Below are 20,082 nucleotides of genomic sequence, written 5' to 3'. Positions count from 1 at the left end.
GGAGACCATGACAGCCATGGGCCTATCACAACTGGTCTCAGGGCCTACGCATTCTGCGGGTAATACACTCGATTTGGTCTTTTGTACGGACATGGAAATTCCGTGGGTGGAAATATCTAATATTTCCCCCTTGTCATGGACGGATCATTTCCTGGTGGAGGCAAAAATCAAGGCTTCTACCCAGATCCTCCCCGGGGGTGGCGGACCTATTAAAATGGTCCACCCTCGAAGGCTGATGGAACCCAAAACGTTCCAAGAAGCCCTAGGGGGGTATACGGCTGGAACCGACGGCGACTCATTTGATGCCCTGACTAACATCTGGGATACTAATCTCTCCATGGCTATACACAGTATCGCACCCAAGCGCCCTCTCAGACCTGCTTCCAAAAGGAAGCCCTGGTATACGGAAGATCTCCGGGCAATTAAGCGGGTGCTGCGATGGCTAGAGCACCGCTGGCGGAAACACCAGTGCTTATCCGACCAGACTCTCCTAGACCATCTTTTGAAGGACTACAGAGAGGCGATACGTGCAGCTAAGAATTCGTTCTATGGTGCACGTGTCGCGTCCGCGGAGTCGCGTTCGGCAGAGTTGTTCAGGGTTGTCAGGGAGCTAACTCAGCTCCCTCCTGCCCCGAACCAGATCCTTGAACCTTCTAAGGCCTGCTGTGACCATTTTAACAACTTCTTTGCGGATAAAATCTCTCGGATAAGCGAAGGTCTAGATGCCAGTATTAGAGTAGAAACCAGAGTAGAGGTGTCCAGAGCTTCCGTGGACTTGGTTAAACTGGATCACTTTGAGTCTGTGAGTACCGAGGATGTGGACAGGATCCTTGGAAGTGTTAGGAAGACAACCTGCTCTCTCGATCCCTGTCCCTCATGGCTAGCGGCTCAGGGGGGACCGGTTGTAACTTCAATGTTACACCGGATCATTAATACATCTCTCAGGGATGGGCAATTCCCATCAAATCTAAAATTGGCCATTGTAAGACCTTTATTAAAAAAGCCCTCCCTTGACCCCCTGATGCATAACAATTACCGGCCAGTATCGCTATTGCCATTTTTGGGTAAGGTGATCGAGAGGGCGGTTGCGATCCAGCTCCAATCGATCCTGGATGAAACGGATTATCTAGACCCATTTCAAACCGGCTTTTGGGCGGGCTATGGGGTTGACACTGCCATGGTCGCCTTGGTCGATGACCTCCGTCTGGGCATCGATAGGGGAAGCGTGTCCCTGTTGGTGCTCTTAGACATCTCAGCGGCTTTCGATACCATAGACCATGGTATCCTTCTGGAGCGCCTGGCAGAGGTGGGAATCAGGGGCACTGTGCTCCAGTGGTTCCGGTCCTACCTCTCTGGGAGGTTCCAGATGGTGCAGCTGGGCGACGTGTGCTCGGACAAGAGGCCCCTAACATCTGGGGTCCCTCAAGGAGCCATTCTGTCTCCCATGCTTTTTAACATTTACATGAAACCGCTGGGAGAGATCATCCGGAGACATGGGGCGCGGGGTTATCAGTACGCTGATGACACCCAAATAATTTTCTCTATGTCTCCGACTGATGCAGTGACCAGGGATGGCATCTCTCCTCTTGTGGCCTGTCTGGAGTCGGTAATGGGCTGGATGAGGGAAAACAGACTCAGCCTGAATCCAGAGAAAACGGAAGTGCTCGTGATACGTTCTCCCGGCCCAGGGATGGTGGTGGTTCCACCTGTCCTGAACGGGATCACGCTTCCTGTGAAGGACTCAGTACGCAGTCTGGGGGTGCTCCTTGACTCATCGCTCCACCTTACATCTCAGGTGGATGCGACGGTCAGGAGCACCTGTTATCAGCTTCGGCTGATACGCCAGCTGCGCCCCTACCTGGGCCGGAGGGACCTTGAAACAGTAGTACATGCTCTGGTAACCTCTCGGCTGGACTTCTGCAATGCGCTCTACATGGGGCAACCCTTGTACCATACCCGGAAGCTGCAATTGGTGCAGAATATGGCAGCAAGACTGGTCACTAATACACCTAGGACCAGTCACATAACACCGGTCTTAAAAGACTTACATTGGCTGCCTATTCGCTTCCGGGCGCAATACAAGGTGTTGGTTATAACCTATAAAGCCCTAAATGGCTTGGGCCCAGGGTACTTAAAGGACCACCTCTCTCCGTACAATCCTCCCTGCACACTCAGATCCACCGGGCAGCACCTATTAAGAGTTCCGGAGGCTAGACTAGTGAATACCACCAGAAGGGCCTTTTCCACCTCGGCCCCTACCCTCTGGAACTCGCTGCCCATTGAGCTCCATTCAGCAACCTCCCTGGCCCAATTTAAGAAGGGGCTGAAAACGTTCCTTTTCGAGCAGGCCTACCCCTGATTTTCCTCCCTGAACGCCCTCCCCCCCCCCCCCTCTGTTAGCAGCTGGTGATCTGGTATAAGTTCTTTTATTGTTTTAATTGTATTGCTTTTATTGTGTTGTATATATTTTGTTGTATATGTTGTTATATTTTATTGCTGTTAACCGCCCTGATGTTTTGAAGGGTGGTATATAAATAAAGCTTTTATTATTATTTATTATTATTTATGATAACTCCAAAGTATAATGTACATTGTGTGTGTGTTGTGTGCCCTCATGTCATTTCCGACTTATGAAGACCTTAAGGCAAGGCAAGGTTTGTTCAGAGGAGATTTGCCTTTGGCTTCCCCTGAGGTTGAAAGCATGTGACTTGTCCAAGGTCACCTAGTAGTTTCATGGCCAAGCTGGGAATTGAATCTTGGTCTCCAAAGTCATAGTCCAATTCTCAAACCACTACCCCACACTGGCTCTTACATGCTTTCAAAATTTCAATAGCTTCTTCATCAGGCAACGATGTCCTCCTTGAGCCATAAAACCACTTGCATGTTTCTGGACCAGTCACTCCAGTCACCAGTCAGTCTTTCAGCCTGACCCATCCCCCAGTGCTGTCATGAGAATAAAAATGCCCAAACCTACTTTAATTACCCATATCATGTATACTTGCATTGCATGGTTACGTGACCTGAAATTACTAGCATCAAGCCTAGCTTAGCTAGTTTCTACAATGCATCGTATTGGTCATCAGTAAAAAATTGTCACCTGTCAGGTTTTTAAAAACTGAATACCAAGTGGTATATTCCAGAGGAAGGAACTGGCAAAACCACCTCTAAGTATTCCTTGCCTAGTACAACCCTATGAAATTAATGGGGTCACCTTAAGTTGACATGTGAGTTGAAGGCATATACATACAGATACATTGTAAGGAAAGAGGAGGGAAGGAAATGTATACAGTAGTTACCTTAGCTCTTTATAGTTAAAGAAGTTGTTCATAATATATCTTAGCCAAGGGTAAGACTGTCCCACGCTGATTACATCATTTTTAAGTTCCATCAAAGCTAGCTAGTGGGAGAGAGGCAGTATTATAGAAGCATGCTCTGTAGAAGCAATAGTGGTAATGTTCACATATGCAATACATATAAGCAATTAATGAAATATTCAGTGCTGAATTTCTCTGTGAATTTAGAAAAGTAATATTAAAATTAATTGCAATTCAAATTAGTATACCGTTTGTATGTGCCCAGAAGATTACTACTCATAGTTCTCATAAGCTGCAGATGCACTGTATACCTTATCACTTCAGACTGCAGTAAGAGGCTGACATGATTCATTGATCTTGGAGTGATAGAATTTTAAAGTAGAATAGTACCTTGGGTCACCTGCTATTCAGTAAAGAATCTACAGTGCAATAGGCAATTGTGGAACTCCTGACAACCTCACTTAAGTGCAGATGAAAGGGGTCTAGAAGTCTTAGTAGACCATAAATTGAACATGAGTCAACAGTGTGATGCAGCAGCTATAAAAACCAATATGGTCGTAGGCTATATCAACAGGAGTGTAGTGTCTAGAACAAAGGATGAAATAGTACTACTCTATTCCGCTTTGGTCAGACCTCACCCGGAATGCTGTGTCCAGTACTGGGCTTCACAATTTAAGAAGGATGTTGACAAACTGGAGCATGTCGAGGGTAACCAAAATGGTGATGTTCTGGAAACCATGCCCTACAAAGAGCAACTTAGGGAGATGGGCATAATTCGTCTGGGGAAGAGAAGGTTAAGGGGCAACATGATTGTCCTGTTTAAATATTTGAAAGGATGTCAATGTTTCTTCCTAAACTTTAGGAAGAACATCCTGGTAGTAAGAGCTGCTTGATAGTGCAACACACTCCCTCAGTGTGTGGTGGAGTCTCCTTCCTTGGAGGTTTTTAAACAGAGGCTGGATGGCCATATGTCATGGGTCCTTTAATTGTGTATTCCTGCATGGCAAGGGGTTGTACTGGATGGTGCTTGATGTCTCTTCCTTTTCTATGATTTGATAATTCTATCACTCTCCAGGCTAAATCACCAGTTTTCAGATTGAAACCAGGTGGCTGCTCAGAAACTTTCCAAGTTGTTCCACCATGAACACTTTGATGATTCTGTTATGATAAACTAACAGAGCCTGCCGCCAAGTGTTGCTGCATATCTCACTTTCCTCCTGTAGGGGTTTTGCTTCTGCACCTTGGACAGCTCCTTTAAAATTTTGGTCTAAAACCCAGAGTGGATTCAATTCTCCACTGACATGGACGGTATCAACAATCACTACTGGGCAAACCAGTTCCCTTTTCTTCTTTCCTGACACTTCTCCTTCACGTTCCTTACTTCCTTGAAGCTCATAAGTCCTTGCCAGGCTGCCAAGATTTTTTATAAAATTATTTTTCTTTTCTTTTATAAACTTAAATATGTCAGCATACCTGGCGAGTCCCATGAGTAACAGCAACTGTCTCTTATGTTTGTTTTATTACTCCCATTTCACATGCTACCTTTTATGTAGTTCATTCATGAGTTTCAGGAAAACTTGTATCTTGGCTCTGATTTCAAGTGTCTTTATGTAATGTTTAACAATTGTGAAAATGACCCCTGGACAATCGCTTGGATCACATATGCTTCTGTGAAATTGACCATATATAGGATTTAATGTAGACCAGTCTATTTTGGTTACATTTTTCAGCTGCAAGTAAATCTGGAACCACAATAGTTTCCACAAGGAATGCTTGTAACCTTCTGGTACTGGTGAATTCATTGGCAGGATACAGACGGGCAAAAAGGAGTGTGTTCATGACGTCATGAAGGTAGAGCCTTCAGACGGCCCTTACCTGAATGCCGCCATGAACACGCCGCCCGCACGCCCCAAGCGGGAAGAAGCGGCATTAAAAAGGTGCTGCTTTTCCCCGCTTCTTTTCTGTATGATGCGCAGCTGCGCAGCTCCGTCTGTAAGCTGCTGCACCAGTACGCCAGAATTGTTACGCTGCTAATTTAAGTTGCCCATTTAAAAGCTCCGTGTCTGCTGCGTCGCATAATGAGTCGGGGTCCTGGAACATGCGCAGTTTGCAGTCAGGCTTTAATTGCAGTGTCAGCTGCCATGCAGGTGTGGAAGCTGCAGCACAGCTGCAGCGCATTTTAAGACTCCTAACCCTAACCCTAACCCTAACCCTAGAGCAACATGTATGCATGCGCTGCTAGAATTGGGGAAAGTTTGGAATGTAAAGTGAACCCCTATACACATTCCTGTGCCATTTTCACCTAACAATAAAAACCCCTAAAACTTTAGATATTTACATATGTACAAGGGAGGTGATGGGGGATGGCAGGGGGACAGCAGTGGCAGCAGCGACAGCTGTGGCTGTGCATTGCAGATTCAGCAAGAGCGCGGGGACCAAAGGAGAGGAGGCATCCATGATGCTGGTGACATTGGCAACGTGCAAGCGGATAAGGATGCCAACACCAGCTGATCACCAGCTGGCAGGAGACCACCATTGTTCTTGGGCAGGGTGAGGGAAAAAGTTTTAAAGGGGCTTGGGCGCTTTAAATGTGCACATAGGCTTTCTGCCGCCGCTGCTGAGCGCCGCAGCTGTGCAGCTGCGCATCCGCCAGCCGGCAAAAGAAAAAAAAAGCCCCGTTTTTGGCCGCCCGTGCAGAAGCTGCCTCTCTCTTTGCAGCGTCCTCCGAGGCGGCGGTTTGGAAACTGCGGGTCAGAAACGGCCCCAGGTGAGGCGTCTTCACTGCCCCCCATGTGGAAGCCCCATCACCTGAGCCACGCCCCCAGGGCGGGCGGTCTGGAGGCTCCGTATTCAGCAGAATACACCTCCAAGACGTCTTCCCCTGTCCGTCTGTACCCCGCCATTGTTTCTGATCAGCAGATATGTCTGTTTCCTAAGATGTCTTTCTCTGCTCAAGTTTTTATATTTGCATAAGAACTGAGTTTTTGGATTTCAGTCAAGTCAGATGGGATAATCTGAAACACATTGAAGCAATTTAGGAGCCTGAACAGAACAAATATTTGGTTTCACTGTTTATCTAAGGAAAGGTGTGGTGAATATTTTCAGATGTCATATTATTATTATTTTAAAAAGAATAAGGGGATGGATTGAGCTGCCAAACATGTATTTATTTATGAATATTTATAAAGTGCTTCTTTCTCAAGATTTCAAATGGGTATATAAAAGGAATAAAGTACAGAATATAAAACAATGCACAACATCAATACACTATGTTTAAATTATAAAATACATGATAGAATGAACTAAAGAGGGGAAGATCGCAAAAACAGGAAATTATGAATGAAACTCTTGAGCTATCCTTTCACAAATGGAAAGAGTCTTTCCATTTACAAAAGATATTACAGTTCAGCATAGGGATTCCTTGTTGAAAAATAGATGATTTTTCTTCCAGCCTCTCATACCACATCACAAATTGTTCCAGAAGTTGTCTCCATCCCCCAAAGCAGATTTTCAGACTTCAAGGAAGGGGGAAAACTGGCATAAATTACCTTCCCCTCCCCTGGCAGCAATAACTGTGGCTTGTCAGCTCAGATGTTTCATAGAAACACTTTGAACATTAACTTCAGACTATGGTTTCTAATTGGAGTTTGTTAGCATTTATAAAGTTGCAGTTTGTCAGTTTAGATATTATGACATAAGCTACAGGGAAATTCCTTAACAATGGTTGGGTTTTCTGAACTGAACTGCGGCCTTCAAAGTTTTACACTTTCTGCCACATTTCACCTTCTGTATTGCACTTTCTGTCACATTTTTCCTTCTGCTTTAAAAATGAGTGTGATGTATGCAATGTGTACTCCATGCACTCAGCTACCCTTTGAGGGTTTCAATATATCTATTGAATCTGGAACCACAATAGTTTCCACAAGGAATGCTTGTAACATTCTGGTACTGTGGAAATCATTGTCTCTGATGTGCATAAATTTCTTTTTCCTAAGATGTCTTTCTCTCCTCAAGTTTTTACATTTGCATAAGAATTGAGTTTTTGGATTTTAGTCAAGGCAAATGGGATTATCTGTTGGTTTTTTACATTTTTTCCTGTCTTCCTCTGCAAAATTTGGGGTGACATGGCACACAGTTGAACTTGGGGTTCATATTGAAATTGTAGAACATGTTCCAAAATTGAAAGGTAATTTTAAAGCTGATGTTTCTGTAGTTAAAGAAACTAATATTTTAATGTCTTGTGTTTTCCTTCCATAGGGACTCAATCAGGAAGTGGAACCTGAAGTGTGGAATTGTGCCCTCAATGTATGTATAAAATTTCATTCTGATATTTTCAGTGTTTAACAGAGTTCTGTGATATTTACAAACAAGCCAATTTACATATGAAAAGAATGCTAATCAATCAAATGAACACCTCATTTTGTTCTACTTGCCACCATCAAATTGGTTTTATAACTGTCAAGAAAAGTAACTTAGAAGATGTGGTTCTTTGCGGAATCAAGAAATTTGTAGGAATGTGCTTTCAATGTAGAGCCCTTTTTTGGTGTTGGCACTCTACATTTTACTCTTGAGAAAGGAAGGTTACTTTGTCTGCTTCATTAATGCCTTTCAGACAGACTATTAAGACATTTCTATGAACCTTTTTCTGTGTTTTAATTTTGATATCTCTCTCATTCTTTGGGTTGGCCCAGTATAAGGGACAGGAGAACATAGAGACATGCCAGTAATTAATTAATAATTAATTACTTTGGGGAAATAATGATAATTATATTTTAGTAGTTGTGAGCTCCCAGGAAAAACTACCATTTTAGGACTGCAAGATAGAATGCAAAGGATTTCATATGTAAATATAAGAATGAATCCACCACGAGCTCACAAAACTTTGGCAGGATAGCTTGAGATTAAGTGGGATGGGGAAGCTATGGCAAGGACAAATATTTACCCAAATTTCAAACCAGTTTAAATGGGAAAGTATGGTATCAGACTGGCTAAAATAGTTTTAACCCCTACAAACAGGTATGCTTCCCATGTGAAGTTCATACAGCAAATGGTGGGCAATTCAAATCGCTTTGTGTCTAACTACTGAGCAGATCTTAGGAAGGTCACCTCTATGCTTGCATAATATGACAAAATCAGTATAAAATACTTACCAAATACACAGATCTTTCATGACGTCTTCAGGATTGTTTTGCAAATATTGACAATGAAAGTGTCAGAATGCCTAGGCATAGACCAGCTGTAGTAATGTCAATATCATTAAACGTTTGTTCCCAGCATTTGAAGAGGGGGCATGAATCCAAGGTAGGGGTGTGTGAAGAATCCACTTGAAGTCTGTGGTCCAACAGGTTTGTCTTGGTCTTGTTACTTAGCCAGTTTCAGTAGTACTAAGACAGATTGCTCAGGGTGAATATTTCAATTAAGTCAGTATTTAGTTGAAATATGTTAGCCTATGGGTTGGGTATGTTTCTTTGTAGCTTTTGGGCTGTGCCAATTCTGTTTGAGATGCTAATGGTGTTGTTACAAATGTGAAGATACCACATTAACGTGGGAATCCTAAAGAGGGAGCCAAGGGATTGCGACTTAACTCTTTGAAGTTTTTTCCTACAACAAAGATAAAACATCTGATAAATTGGGACTATTTGGCATGTTTTACCTAAACGGCATCTAAAGGCTTACCAAATGCAATAACACAGAGACTTCTTGAGAAATTGAGTGTTTGCTACCAAAAAAGGGACCAGGTAGCCTCACAGGACAAAGACAAACTGGATCTGAAGGGAGGTTTCTTTTTGTGTTGTTGTGTGCCTTCAAGTCGTTTCTGACTTATGACAACTGAGCTGGATATTTCAAAATAGCCCTTTCCTCTTTCCCAGAGCTAAGCCCATCAAAAATGGAGAATTCAAACCCTTGTCTCTTGCCTAGAGATGACCCATGGAAACTGGAGACTCAAAGCCCAGACCTGAGTTTTGACAATACATCAGAGCCCAGTATCCTTCAGTAACTCCAACAGTCATAGCAAGTGCCATTGGCCCACTGTTATGCCTCTTTCCTGGGCCTTTCTTACATGTTTTCCACCTGCCTTGAAAAACAGTTGAGTCTAGCTACCGTTTCTATTGACCATAATCATAGAACTAGAGTTGGGAGTCCCACAAAGGTAGCCTAGCCCAAGAACCTACCCCCCCCCCCCCCCCCAAAACAAGGTAGTCATTGTTGAACAGCTCTTACCATCAGGAAGTTCCTCCTAATGTTTAGTTGAAATCTCTGTTCTTGTAATATTGTAATCCATTGGTTTTGGCCGTGCCCTTTGAAGCAGGAGAAAACAAGTTTGGTCCTTCTTCCTTGTAATAATAATAATAATAATAATAATAATTATTATTATTATTATTATTATTTATATTCCACTTTTTCACAAAGGAATCAAAGTGGATTCCAACAGTATAATTAAAACATCAAACAATTAAAAATTACAATTAAAAAAACCCCCAAAACCCAATCCTCCCCCTGACATCTTTTCAAAGTGAAAACAGCTATGATCGCTATGATGAGTTCCTCAGGGTAGGAGCATTCACCAAAAAGGCCCTCCATTGCTTCCCCATCAGCTGTGCTCGTGATGCTGGTAGGACTAAGAAAAGGACCTCTCCAGATGATGTTAGGGCCGAGGCAGGCTCATACAGGGCGATATGGGCTGCCAGGTAGCCTGGACATGAGACATACAGAGGTTTATAGCTGATAACCAGCACTCCAGATTATGTCAGTTATGAAGATAATTTTCCAAGCTCTGAGAAAATGACCTCCAACCCCTATCAGTAGGGGAAAAAAGAACACAGTTGTGTGCATGTGTCATGAAGAGCTGACTAACAAAGATTGCACAATGCAATTGTTTTAGTCCTTGACAGGAAACTGTTGTACATGCGCTAGTAACCGTACGACTTGTCTTCTGCAGTGCGCTTTACATGAGGCTACCCTTGTGCCTAGTCCGGAAACTTCAGTTAGTTCAAAATATGGCAGCCAGGTTGGTCACTAGAAAAACCAGAAGTGACCACATAATACCTATCTTAAAATTGCACCACTGGCTGCATATTAGTTTCCGGGCGCAGTACAAGGTGTTGATAATGACCTTTAAAGCCCTACATGGCTTGGATCCAACTTTTCTACGGGATCACTTCCTGTATAATCCACCTCGTGCACCCAGGTCCTCTGGCAAGAATCTATTGCAACCTATAAAGAACAGGTTGTCTGCAACTACCCAGAGGACCTTTTCTTCAATGACTCCCAGATTATGGAACAACCTGCCAGAGAAGATCTGTCATATTACCATCTTGGAGATCTTAAAAAAGGCTGTGAAGACAGATCTCTTTTGGCAGGCCTTTCCTGAACAGAAAACCCAGCCACCAATTGAATCTGCCATTTCACTGAGTACTCTGTAGTCTCACTCAACCGTCTTTGATTATTTTAATGTATTGTTTTAATGGCTAAGGTGTTTAATTGAAGTTTTAGAGGAGGGAGGGAATAATAGGGATATTGTATGCTTTCTTTTAAATGTAAGCCACTTTGATTGTCTTTCTGACAGAGAGGCAGGGTAAAAATAAAGCTTTTATTATTTATTATTAAACTTGTCCAGCAGACTGGATGGTGTTGCTATCTGACACCTTTTGAAGAAACTGATCTTCTTCCATGCTATATTGCTTATAATGATGTGATTTTGAAAACAGATAACCTACATCAGGAGATTAGGAACTGGATAACCAGGAGCTTTTTAGACTAGAACTCTCATTACTCCCTGGTAGCAAGGCCAGGGCATAATAAGAGTTGCAGTCTAACACATCTGGAGGGCCCTAGGTTGGGTAGGAATTATAAGCATAGTTCTGAGTTGTCCTGGCAAACATTGTGCAATCAGGGATTTCCATCTTCCTTGCTGTCTTTCTTGGAGGATTCTTCCAGGTACATTACATTCTCTGCATGCAGGTGCTTTTTCCCCCTTCACTATGCAGAAACACACCCTGTCCCTAGATGAACTGCTTTTAGAGAAGTTTCACCTTGTGCGTGGCTATTGACTATGAAGCTTTGGGTGCCTGGGGACATTTTTGCTGTGATGACTGGAAGAGAAAGTTTGAGGCGTGGCAACAAAGCAAAGTAATGGCCAATTCACACACACACTTGTGAATCCATGCCAGCAGCCCACAAAGTGCTACAAGACCCAGACTTCTTAAAAAAAAAAAAAACAGTTGAAAGGTTGCAATTAGTACCCACTCACATAAAGTAAGTGGAGCAGACCAAATATATATCCACATTCCACATTCACAGCAATTTGATGATACTTCAGTGGGTCTATCCTATGAACTTCTGAGATTTGTGCTTAAGTGAAGCACTTTCTCTGCTTGAGAGATCTAGTGCATGCCCATGAACTAGTTCAACACTAGAACTCTCTGACTAGGTTGCCAGAGTGAAAACTGTACCTTTAATGGCTCTATTGAAGAGGGAGTATCAGGATGAAATATATGCCTTTTCATATACCAAACTTAATCATTTTATGCCAATCTTATTTATATAATGAATTTTATGTTCTTAAAGTAACAAAGTGACTTTCAATCAGTAAAGGGTTCTAGTGTCACTTCCCTCCCCCCCATGTTTTCTGAAAAATTACTCTATTTGTTAGGAAAGTTTTTTTTCCCTCCAAAACTTGCCTGAAAATTTACATTTCTACCACTGTTTGGGGTCAGTCTGTGGTTGTACTCTGAACTTTCACATTTTTGACATGATATATGCAAGCTATATCAGAGAATCATAGAGTTGGAAGAGAAGGGACATCCAGCCCCATTCTGCCATGCAGGAAGACACAATCAAAGCAGCCCCGACAGATGGCCCTCCAGCCTCTCTTTTAAAACCTCAAAGAAGAAAACTTCACCACTCTCTGAGGGAGCGTGTTTCACAGTTGAACAGCTCAGGAAGTTCTTCCTAATATTGGGATGGAATCTCTTTTCCTGTAGTTTCAATTGATTGTTCTGTCCCCTTCTCTCTGGAGCAGCAGAAAACAAGTTTGCTCCATCCTCAATATGACAACCCTTCAGATATTTAAACATGGTTATCATATCACCTCTTAACCTTCTCTTCCCCAGGCTAAACATATCCAGCCCCTAAGTTATGGAAGTTCTTTGACATTGTTTTGCTTTGCTTCATCCTGTAGGTCCTTTGTTAAATGCCCTTAGGTTTTACCCTCGACTTATCCAAGGGTCATATCAAAATCCATAATTTTGGCACTCAAATCTGCCCTCGACTTATACATGAGGTTGACTTATAGTCGAATATATACGGTACTCATCATAGGGCATATTTTCTGTATTGTACGGTTTGTTTCTTCTGTTTGAGTAGGGAAAGCTGCAAAAGTTTCATTTTAGATGATACAGAGACGAACAAGTATGAGCTGCCTTTTACTTCTCAGCACGTTCTTCATTCTTCAAATGTCTAAACCAGCTCACAACTGGAGAGATGCCTCAGGGAAGTCACTTCATTTTGAACTCCTCTTAGTACTCTTGTTTTCCTCCCCCAGTTTCTTCTAATGCAATGACTCAGCCACCTCAGGATGAATTTGACAGCAGTGTGGAGAAGGCATTAGATTGGATGAAGACTATCCAAGAGAGATTAAAGGTCAATGACAATACCAAGGGGCCTCGGTCTGCCTTGGAGGCCAGGCTGAGGGACACAGAGGTAAGAAAAAGGAGATGATTCTGATCAAAGGTGTTTCCAGATGTCATTTTTATGTAATACAGGTATGCCCCAGGTTACAAAGCCTCTGACAATGCTGCTTTTGACAAAGTCTTTTTATGCATGTCCAACCTCCATTCTTCCTTATCCTCTGTCTAGCTGGAGGTTTTTTAGCAGCACCTGTATTGGTGTGATAGACTTTTGGTGTCAGGTTGCAGTATTAAGTCATTAGTAAATAACGCAATAAACTTTAAGCTTTAAGTAGTCCTACTGTCGTGGAATGTGCCTGCCAACAACAGTCAAGGCAAAGAGCAGCTGCCTACAAAATTCATTAGTGAGCATGTGTGTACAGCAAAACAGTGAGAAAAGGGGAGAGCAGATAAGCCTGCCTCTTCAGCTACCTCCAACATGTTTTTTTTTTTAAAAAAAATAGATCTATAGGTTTGACCATCAAAATGTAAACCATAAGAAAAGTGGAGGTTGGTGAAACAAAATATCTTCTCTTAATGAACTTTGGAAGAAGCTTTCAAGTAGTCACTAGAATGTTTTTGTTTACTTATATAAAGCTTACCTGACCTGGTTGTATCATTTCACATATGCATATTCTTAGTTTTGAATGAAATGTTTGCTGAAACAATATTGCCAAAATCCGACCATATCTCTCCACCTCTACTGCCAAGATCCTGGTCCATGCCCTAGTGGTCTCACGACTCGATTACTGTAACATCCTCCTGGCTGGGCTTCCTATTTCTCACCTCCATCCTTTAATTTCTGTCCAGCATTCAGCTGCACACATTATCACATCCACCCACCGCTCTGACCACATCTCTCCTGTGTTGGCATCCCTTCACTGGCTCCCCCTCCCTTTCCGCATTCAGTATAAGCTCCTGCTGTCGATGTTTAAAGCCCTCCATGGGCTGGCCCCTCCTTACTTATCAGACCTTATTTCCCCTCACCTTCCCACTAGGACCCTCCGTTCTGGTAGTCAAGGTCTGCTGTCCCAGCCCAGGATTTCCTCTGCCCCATCTCGGATTCGCCCCTTTTCACTCGCTGCCCCTCACTCCTGGAACCTTCTTCCCCCGCGAACAAGAGCCATCACTTCTTTAACCAGCTTCAAAACGGAGCTGAAGACCATCCTGTTCAGAGAAGCGTTCCCAGGCATTGCATAATTGTCACTTGCTATTTGATGTTCTTTTGTTGTCTGTTTTATTGAATCATTTCCTGTACTGATATGTATTTTATATGTATTATCTTACTAGACAGGCCCCTTCCCCACCACCACTCCCTTCTCCTTCTGTGTCGTGTCTTTTTAGATTGTAAGCCTGAGGGCATGGAACCGTCCAATTAAATAGGTTGTATGTACAGCGCTGTGTAAATTTACAGCGCTTTATAAATAAAGGTTAATAATAATAATAATAATAATAATAATAATAATAATAATAATAATAAATGAAACATACTTAACTGCTCCTCTTTGCTGTGGTACAAGGGCCTATCCCTAATCTTTCCATGTAATTTCTGCTTCTAGTACCAAATTTTCTGTTAAAAGAGTAAAGCCTGGAACACATCCACTTCATTAACTATGGTACACCTGTCTTATAAATCTGCCATGATGTTTGTTTGTTTGTTTTAATTTATATGAATCCTTTCTTAGAATCTGAGGCCCAAAGTAGCAAACAATACAAATTAAAACAAAATACAATTGAAACACAATCATGTCAAAACATTAATTTAAATAAATGTAAAAGGTTATTAGAATGATCCAAATACAACACCATTTGTTTAAAAGACCTTCTGTACCAGTTTACACTCAAAAAACTGGAATAAAGGAAAAAAAATCTGCAGATCATGGCAGAAAGATTGCCGAGAACTAACCTAGCTTTTTGTGACAGGGAATTCCACAGGCTGTGAGTAGCCACCAAGAAGGCTCTCTCCCATGTCCTCACCAAACATGCCTATGATAGTGGTGGTACCAAGAGAAAGCCTCCCCAGGAGATCTTAAAACTGGGGCAGGGACATATTGGGACGTGCAGTCTTTTAGATAGATTGGACCTAGTTTGTCTGAATGTTAATATCTGCTTTGAGGACCTTTTACAAAAGCTCCTATTGTTCGTAGCACACGGTTATTCTTTGTGATACATGATTACTTGGCATAGGGTCAGTGGTGTCACAAAAATTCTGGAATATTTTTTTCTCTTGCTCCTTCTCTGGGGAGAGCATTGTTCTACGGGTCTGAGGGCTTTCTCATTGTGGGCCAAACAAAACAAAAAACATGTTTTAAAAGGCATTGTTGTAGTTGTTGTGTGCTTTCAAGTCATTTCTGACTTAGGGCAACCCTAACATGAACTTAAAATAAGGTTTTCTTGGCAAGAGGAGGTTTGCCATTGCCTTCCCTGAGGAAGAGAGCATGTGACTTGCACAAGGTCACCCAGTGGATTTTCATGGTCAAGCTGGGAATCGAACCCTGGTCTCCAGAGTCGTAGTCCAACACTCAAATCACTACACAACACTCACATTTTTTAAATGGTATAGGGGCCCTAATACCAGTGAGGGAGAAAAGAGGTACTTAACCTTCCCCTCCTGTAGCCAAGGGTCCATTTAGGGGAATTTTATTATTGTAGTTTAGCTCAAATATTGCAAGAGGAGGGCCTGCTACGACGGCCCTTGCAGAATCGTCTCCCGATATGTATACGGAGTAGACCAGGGGATTCCAATAAATGGAGCTGAGACAGACTTCTAGAATTAATAACCAATTTATTTATAAGGGGAAAAACACATACGATTCACTAACATACACACACACATATACAAGGCTCAGGAAAAGCATAGGTTAGCATGGAATAGGATTTTAGGCATCACTGGGGTGATATGTACCAGAATTTAGACTCCCTCCAGGAATCCAAATGGAATATGATGAGGATGGCATGAGGCTCAGCCATGGAATGACTGGCCAGGAGCCAGGATTCAAAGGGACATAGCTTCCCCCTGAAATCCAGACTGGCCCCGTGAACAGGCAAATCTGGGAGTATTTATAGGCAAAATCTTGCTTCTGGCAAAGGTGCTTGATGGTGAGAACAAAGGTGTTTAATTACTTGCTTTTCACCTGGATGTCCCTGTCTGATTGTCTTAGTGGTCTTAAGCTGCTCGGACAACAGACCTGGGGAGGGGGCAAGAGCCTCAGGCAAGGCAAATATTTGCTCTTCCTGGTCATATGATAATCCTCTTATGCGACTCTCTAGATATGATAATGTGGGTGTCCCTCAGGGGTGTGTGTACATGTCCTCATGCCTTGCTGGCAATGGTGGACAGGCTATTAGAGTTCATCTAGGGGTCATTAAGGGTTATCTTTTATATCAAAATTTATATGGAGCAGCATGGGTAACACTCCCTCCAAGTGTGATTGCATTCCAGAACAAGAGGCACAAGCTTGCTTTCTGGTTTGGAAGAAAAGCTTCCTGTTGGCACACATGGGAGCTTCATTCAAATGCAGATAGAAGATGTGTGCTTCCACTTCTAATCCATATCAGGACAACAACAGTGGGCAAAGGGTTAAAAAAATCTGCTTCCACACCAAAGTCCCAGTTTAAACTAGAGGCCTCAGACATGTTTTGTTTGTTTCTCTGTTTGTTTAAGTCATCCATGCATGTGTGGTGTTTCATCACATTTAGACAGAATGGTGTGCATGTTGCTTTTTGTTTCTGTGGATTGTTTCTTACTGCAATGAATTTGGATTTTTGTTTTATGGTTGTTTAATGTACTTGTTAAGGATTTTAATTACTGTAAAGCTACATTGGGTATTAGCTGAATTAAAAGCTGGAGTATAGAGGTCTGAATTACGATAATGCTGGGAAAAAGCATTTTAAAAGCCAGAAAATTAAGGCACATTCTGCTAATATAAGTTTATTTAGCACAGTGAAAGCTGGGCCTTGTTCCCCTCTTTGTGAGCTGCACTACAGTTTAAAATCACCTGCTAATTTATAATAACAATGATTCAGTCAAGCAGAAATGTTGTTCCTTGGTTGCCTCCATAGAGTGGCCCCAATCAGGAAGAACTGAAATTAGTTCTTTTGTGTGCAACATTACAATTTGTTGGAGTCAGAAAATAACCCACAGTACAAGAACTGTATGCTTTTTTCATTTCTTTTTATCTAAGTTTATTTTGCTTTTATTCCAACTTGTGTTTTTCTGCCCCTGAGTGTTTGGGTAGAACATACTTGATTCTTCATGTGTGCACATACAGTATACACACAGAGAGACATACTCCTTTGGACATGGGTCATTTTAATATCCTGTAATATTTTCAATGCACTCTAAATGTGGTGCTGGAAAAGAGTCCTGAGGATACCATGGGCAGCCAAAAAGAGGAACAAATGGGTCCTAGAACAGATAAAGCCTGAACTCTCCCTGAAGGCCAAGATGAATAAACTGAGGCTGCTGTACTTTGGCCACTTCATGAGAAGGCATGATTCATCAGAAAAGACAATAATGCAAGGGAATGTAGAGGGCAGTAGAAAAAGAAACCGACCTCATGCCAGATGGAGAAACACAATTAGGGAGCTCACGGGCCTGAATTTACAAGACCTGAGCAGAGCAGTTGAGGACAGGGGGTCATTGACATCATGAGTCGTGGTCAACTCGAGGGCAGTTAACAACAACACTTTCAAATCCCTATTGGGGCAGGTGATACTCCATAATTCAGCAAATGAAACTTTATTCTAGTGCAAGAAGGATATATGGCTATTTTAAAGGCCATTTCAGCAGGGGGGGGGGGATAAATTGTGAAAAATTCAAATGCTTTTTCACATTGCTACTTGCCATTAATGTAGCTTGCCTCTAGGATAGTTATCATAAATTGTACTTTATCTGCTTCAGCAAACTATGGTTTCCAGGAAAAGAACCTAGAACATAGAGATCCCTGCTGGACCATTCTAGGGTGACACCCAATATTACTATGTCTTGTGGCAGTTTAACTACATGCTATGTGAAGAAATGTTTCTTTTATCTATCCCAAATTTCCCACCATTTGAATTATATTAAAAATCGTATTATTAGAGAGGGTGGGGGAGAGTATTTCTGCAATCATCTTTGCCTTGTCCCTCTTTGGTCAGTTTTGCTTCAAGCTAAACACTTTGCATGTTGTAAAACTGGAAGAATTCTGTCATATAGGAATGGAGAAGGGGGGAACATGTAAAAATAGGATGACAAGGCATCCTCCTTTTCCAGCACATGTCCTACATTTCAGCCTTCTGTTCAGGAGGAATTCCAAAATTCCAAAAAAAATTTGAACATGACTAAGAAGCATGCATGAATTTATATTTATATGAGTGATTTTAGCTTCCATTTGGTAATGTCCTACATTTTTCTTGAACGTTCCACATTTTGCAGTGCTTTCTTCTCCTTTGCGGTTATGACACCTGGTCTTGTTGTTGTTCTCAACTCATGGTGACCCTATGGATGAAACATCTCCAAGACCCCCTGTCCTCCACTGCTCTGTTTAATTCCTGCAACCTCATACCTGTGACCTCCTTAATAGAGTCCATCCAGCTAGCATGTGGCCTTCCTCTCTTCATACTTTCCCAGCATTATTGTCTTTTCCAATGAGTCCTTCCTTCTCAAGATGTGTCCAAAGTATGACAGTCTGTTTGGTCATCTTGGCTTGCAGGGAGGTTTCCGGCTTAATCTGCTCTAGGACCCATCTGTTTGTCCTTTTGGCTGTCCATGGGGTCCTCAGTACTGTTCTCCAGCACCACATCTCAAATGAATTGATTTTCTTCCTATCATCTTTCTTAACTGTCCAGCTGTCACATCCATACATGGTGATAGGGAATACGATGGCTCGTACAGTGCTCCTGTGCCATATGCAGGTGCACTATATGCGGCATTCAGCTTACGCTGAAGCTGCACATCAAAACAATGAATGGTGCACACTCCTGCGGCAACCATGTGCTGCTGCGCTGTGAGCACGAGCTCCATTATACTGAATGGGGCTCGAGCAAATATGTTTTTCGCCTTATGCAGTGGGGGTCTGGAATGGATCCCTCTATAAGGTAAGGAACCACTGTATTTTTGTGCTGAGTTGTAATGTCTTTGCATTTTATAATCTTTTCTAGTTCTTTCATATCCATCCTCCCCATTCTTAATCTTATGATTTCCTGACTGCGGTCCCCATTTCTGTCAATATTTGATCCCAGGTATGGAAATTCTTTTACTATTTCTGTTTCTTTATTGTCTCGGTTTGAACTTGTGAAGGTCCTCGGTGGTCATTATTTTTGTTTTTTTTCATGTTCATCATTAGGCCTGCCTTTGCACTTTCTTCTTTGATCTTCTGTAGTAGGTGTTCCAGGTCTTTAAAGTTTTCTGCTAATACTATGGTGTCATCTGCATATCTTAGATTGTTGATATTACTTCCTTCAATTTTCACTCCTCCTTCTCCTTCTGTGTCCAAGCCTGCTTTTCTTATAGTATGTTCTGCATACTGAAACAGAACGGACTACAAATAATAATAATAATAATAATAATAATAATAATATGTTCTGCATACAAGTTGAACAGATAGGGTGAAATGATGCAGCCTTGTCTGACTCCTTTGCCAATTGAGAACCATTCTGTTTCTCCGTGTTCTGTTCTGATAGTAGGCCCTTGTCCTGAGTACAGATTCCTGATCAGGCTGTCAACCTGATCACTCTGTGTAAAAACAAACCATATATCTAATGCCGTCCCCTCAAAAACTGTGGTTTCAGTCAGAATACTGAGTGAACAGTGAGGCTGTTTAAAGATACCTTCACCACATTCCATCTAAAAATGCCATTTCCCTTCCCTGGTTGAGCTTGTGATGATAGGAAGAAAAGGGGAGAGGGAGGGAGAGAGAGTTCTGCAAGTTTGTACCAAAAGCAAGGCGTGAAAAACATTTATTGAGTAACACTTTGGCATTGTAAAGACAGTCCTTTTCACCTAGTCCCTGAGCAATTTTGAAACTGTTTTTGAAATGCCTCCATATAAAAAAGAGGGTGGGGAAAGAATGAAGAGATTCCATTTAAACATTAGGAAGAACTACCTGATGGTGAGAGCT

At 42.2% G+C, this 20,082-nt stretch overlaps 1 protein-coding gene across 2 annotated transcripts in view; it reads left to right on the top strand.

The window, feature by feature from the left end:
* The window catches only part of SYNE3 (spectrin repeat containing nuclear envelope family member 3), a 122,773-nt gene that overhangs the window by 34,094 nt on the left and 68,597 nt on the right, over positions 1–20,082 (top strand). For both annotated transcript variants that reach the window (XM_089522476.1, XM_089522475.1), the window contains exons 2-3: positions 7,572–7,619; positions 12,859–13,016. In XM_089522476.1, the coding sequence (XP_089378602.1) occupies positions 12,873–13,016 (144 nt within the window). In that variant the 5' untranslated portion in view covers positions 7,572–7,619; positions 12,859–12,872. The remainder of the gene's footprint in view (positions 1–7,571; positions 7,620–12,858; positions 13,017–20,082) is intronic.

This window comes from Sceloporus occidentalis, unplaced genomic scaffold (assembly GCF_023333645.1).
Source record: "Sceloporus occidentalis isolate IW3139 unplaced genomic scaffold, rSceOcc1.0.p SCAF_4, whole genome shotgun sequence".
In the NCBI taxonomy this organism is placed as follows: Eukaryota; Metazoa; Chordata; class Lepidosauria; order Squamata; family Phrynosomatidae; genus Sceloporus; species Sceloporus occidentalis.
Note: the sequence above shows the minus strand (reverse complement) of the source record. Positions and strands in the feature narration are given on the sequence as shown.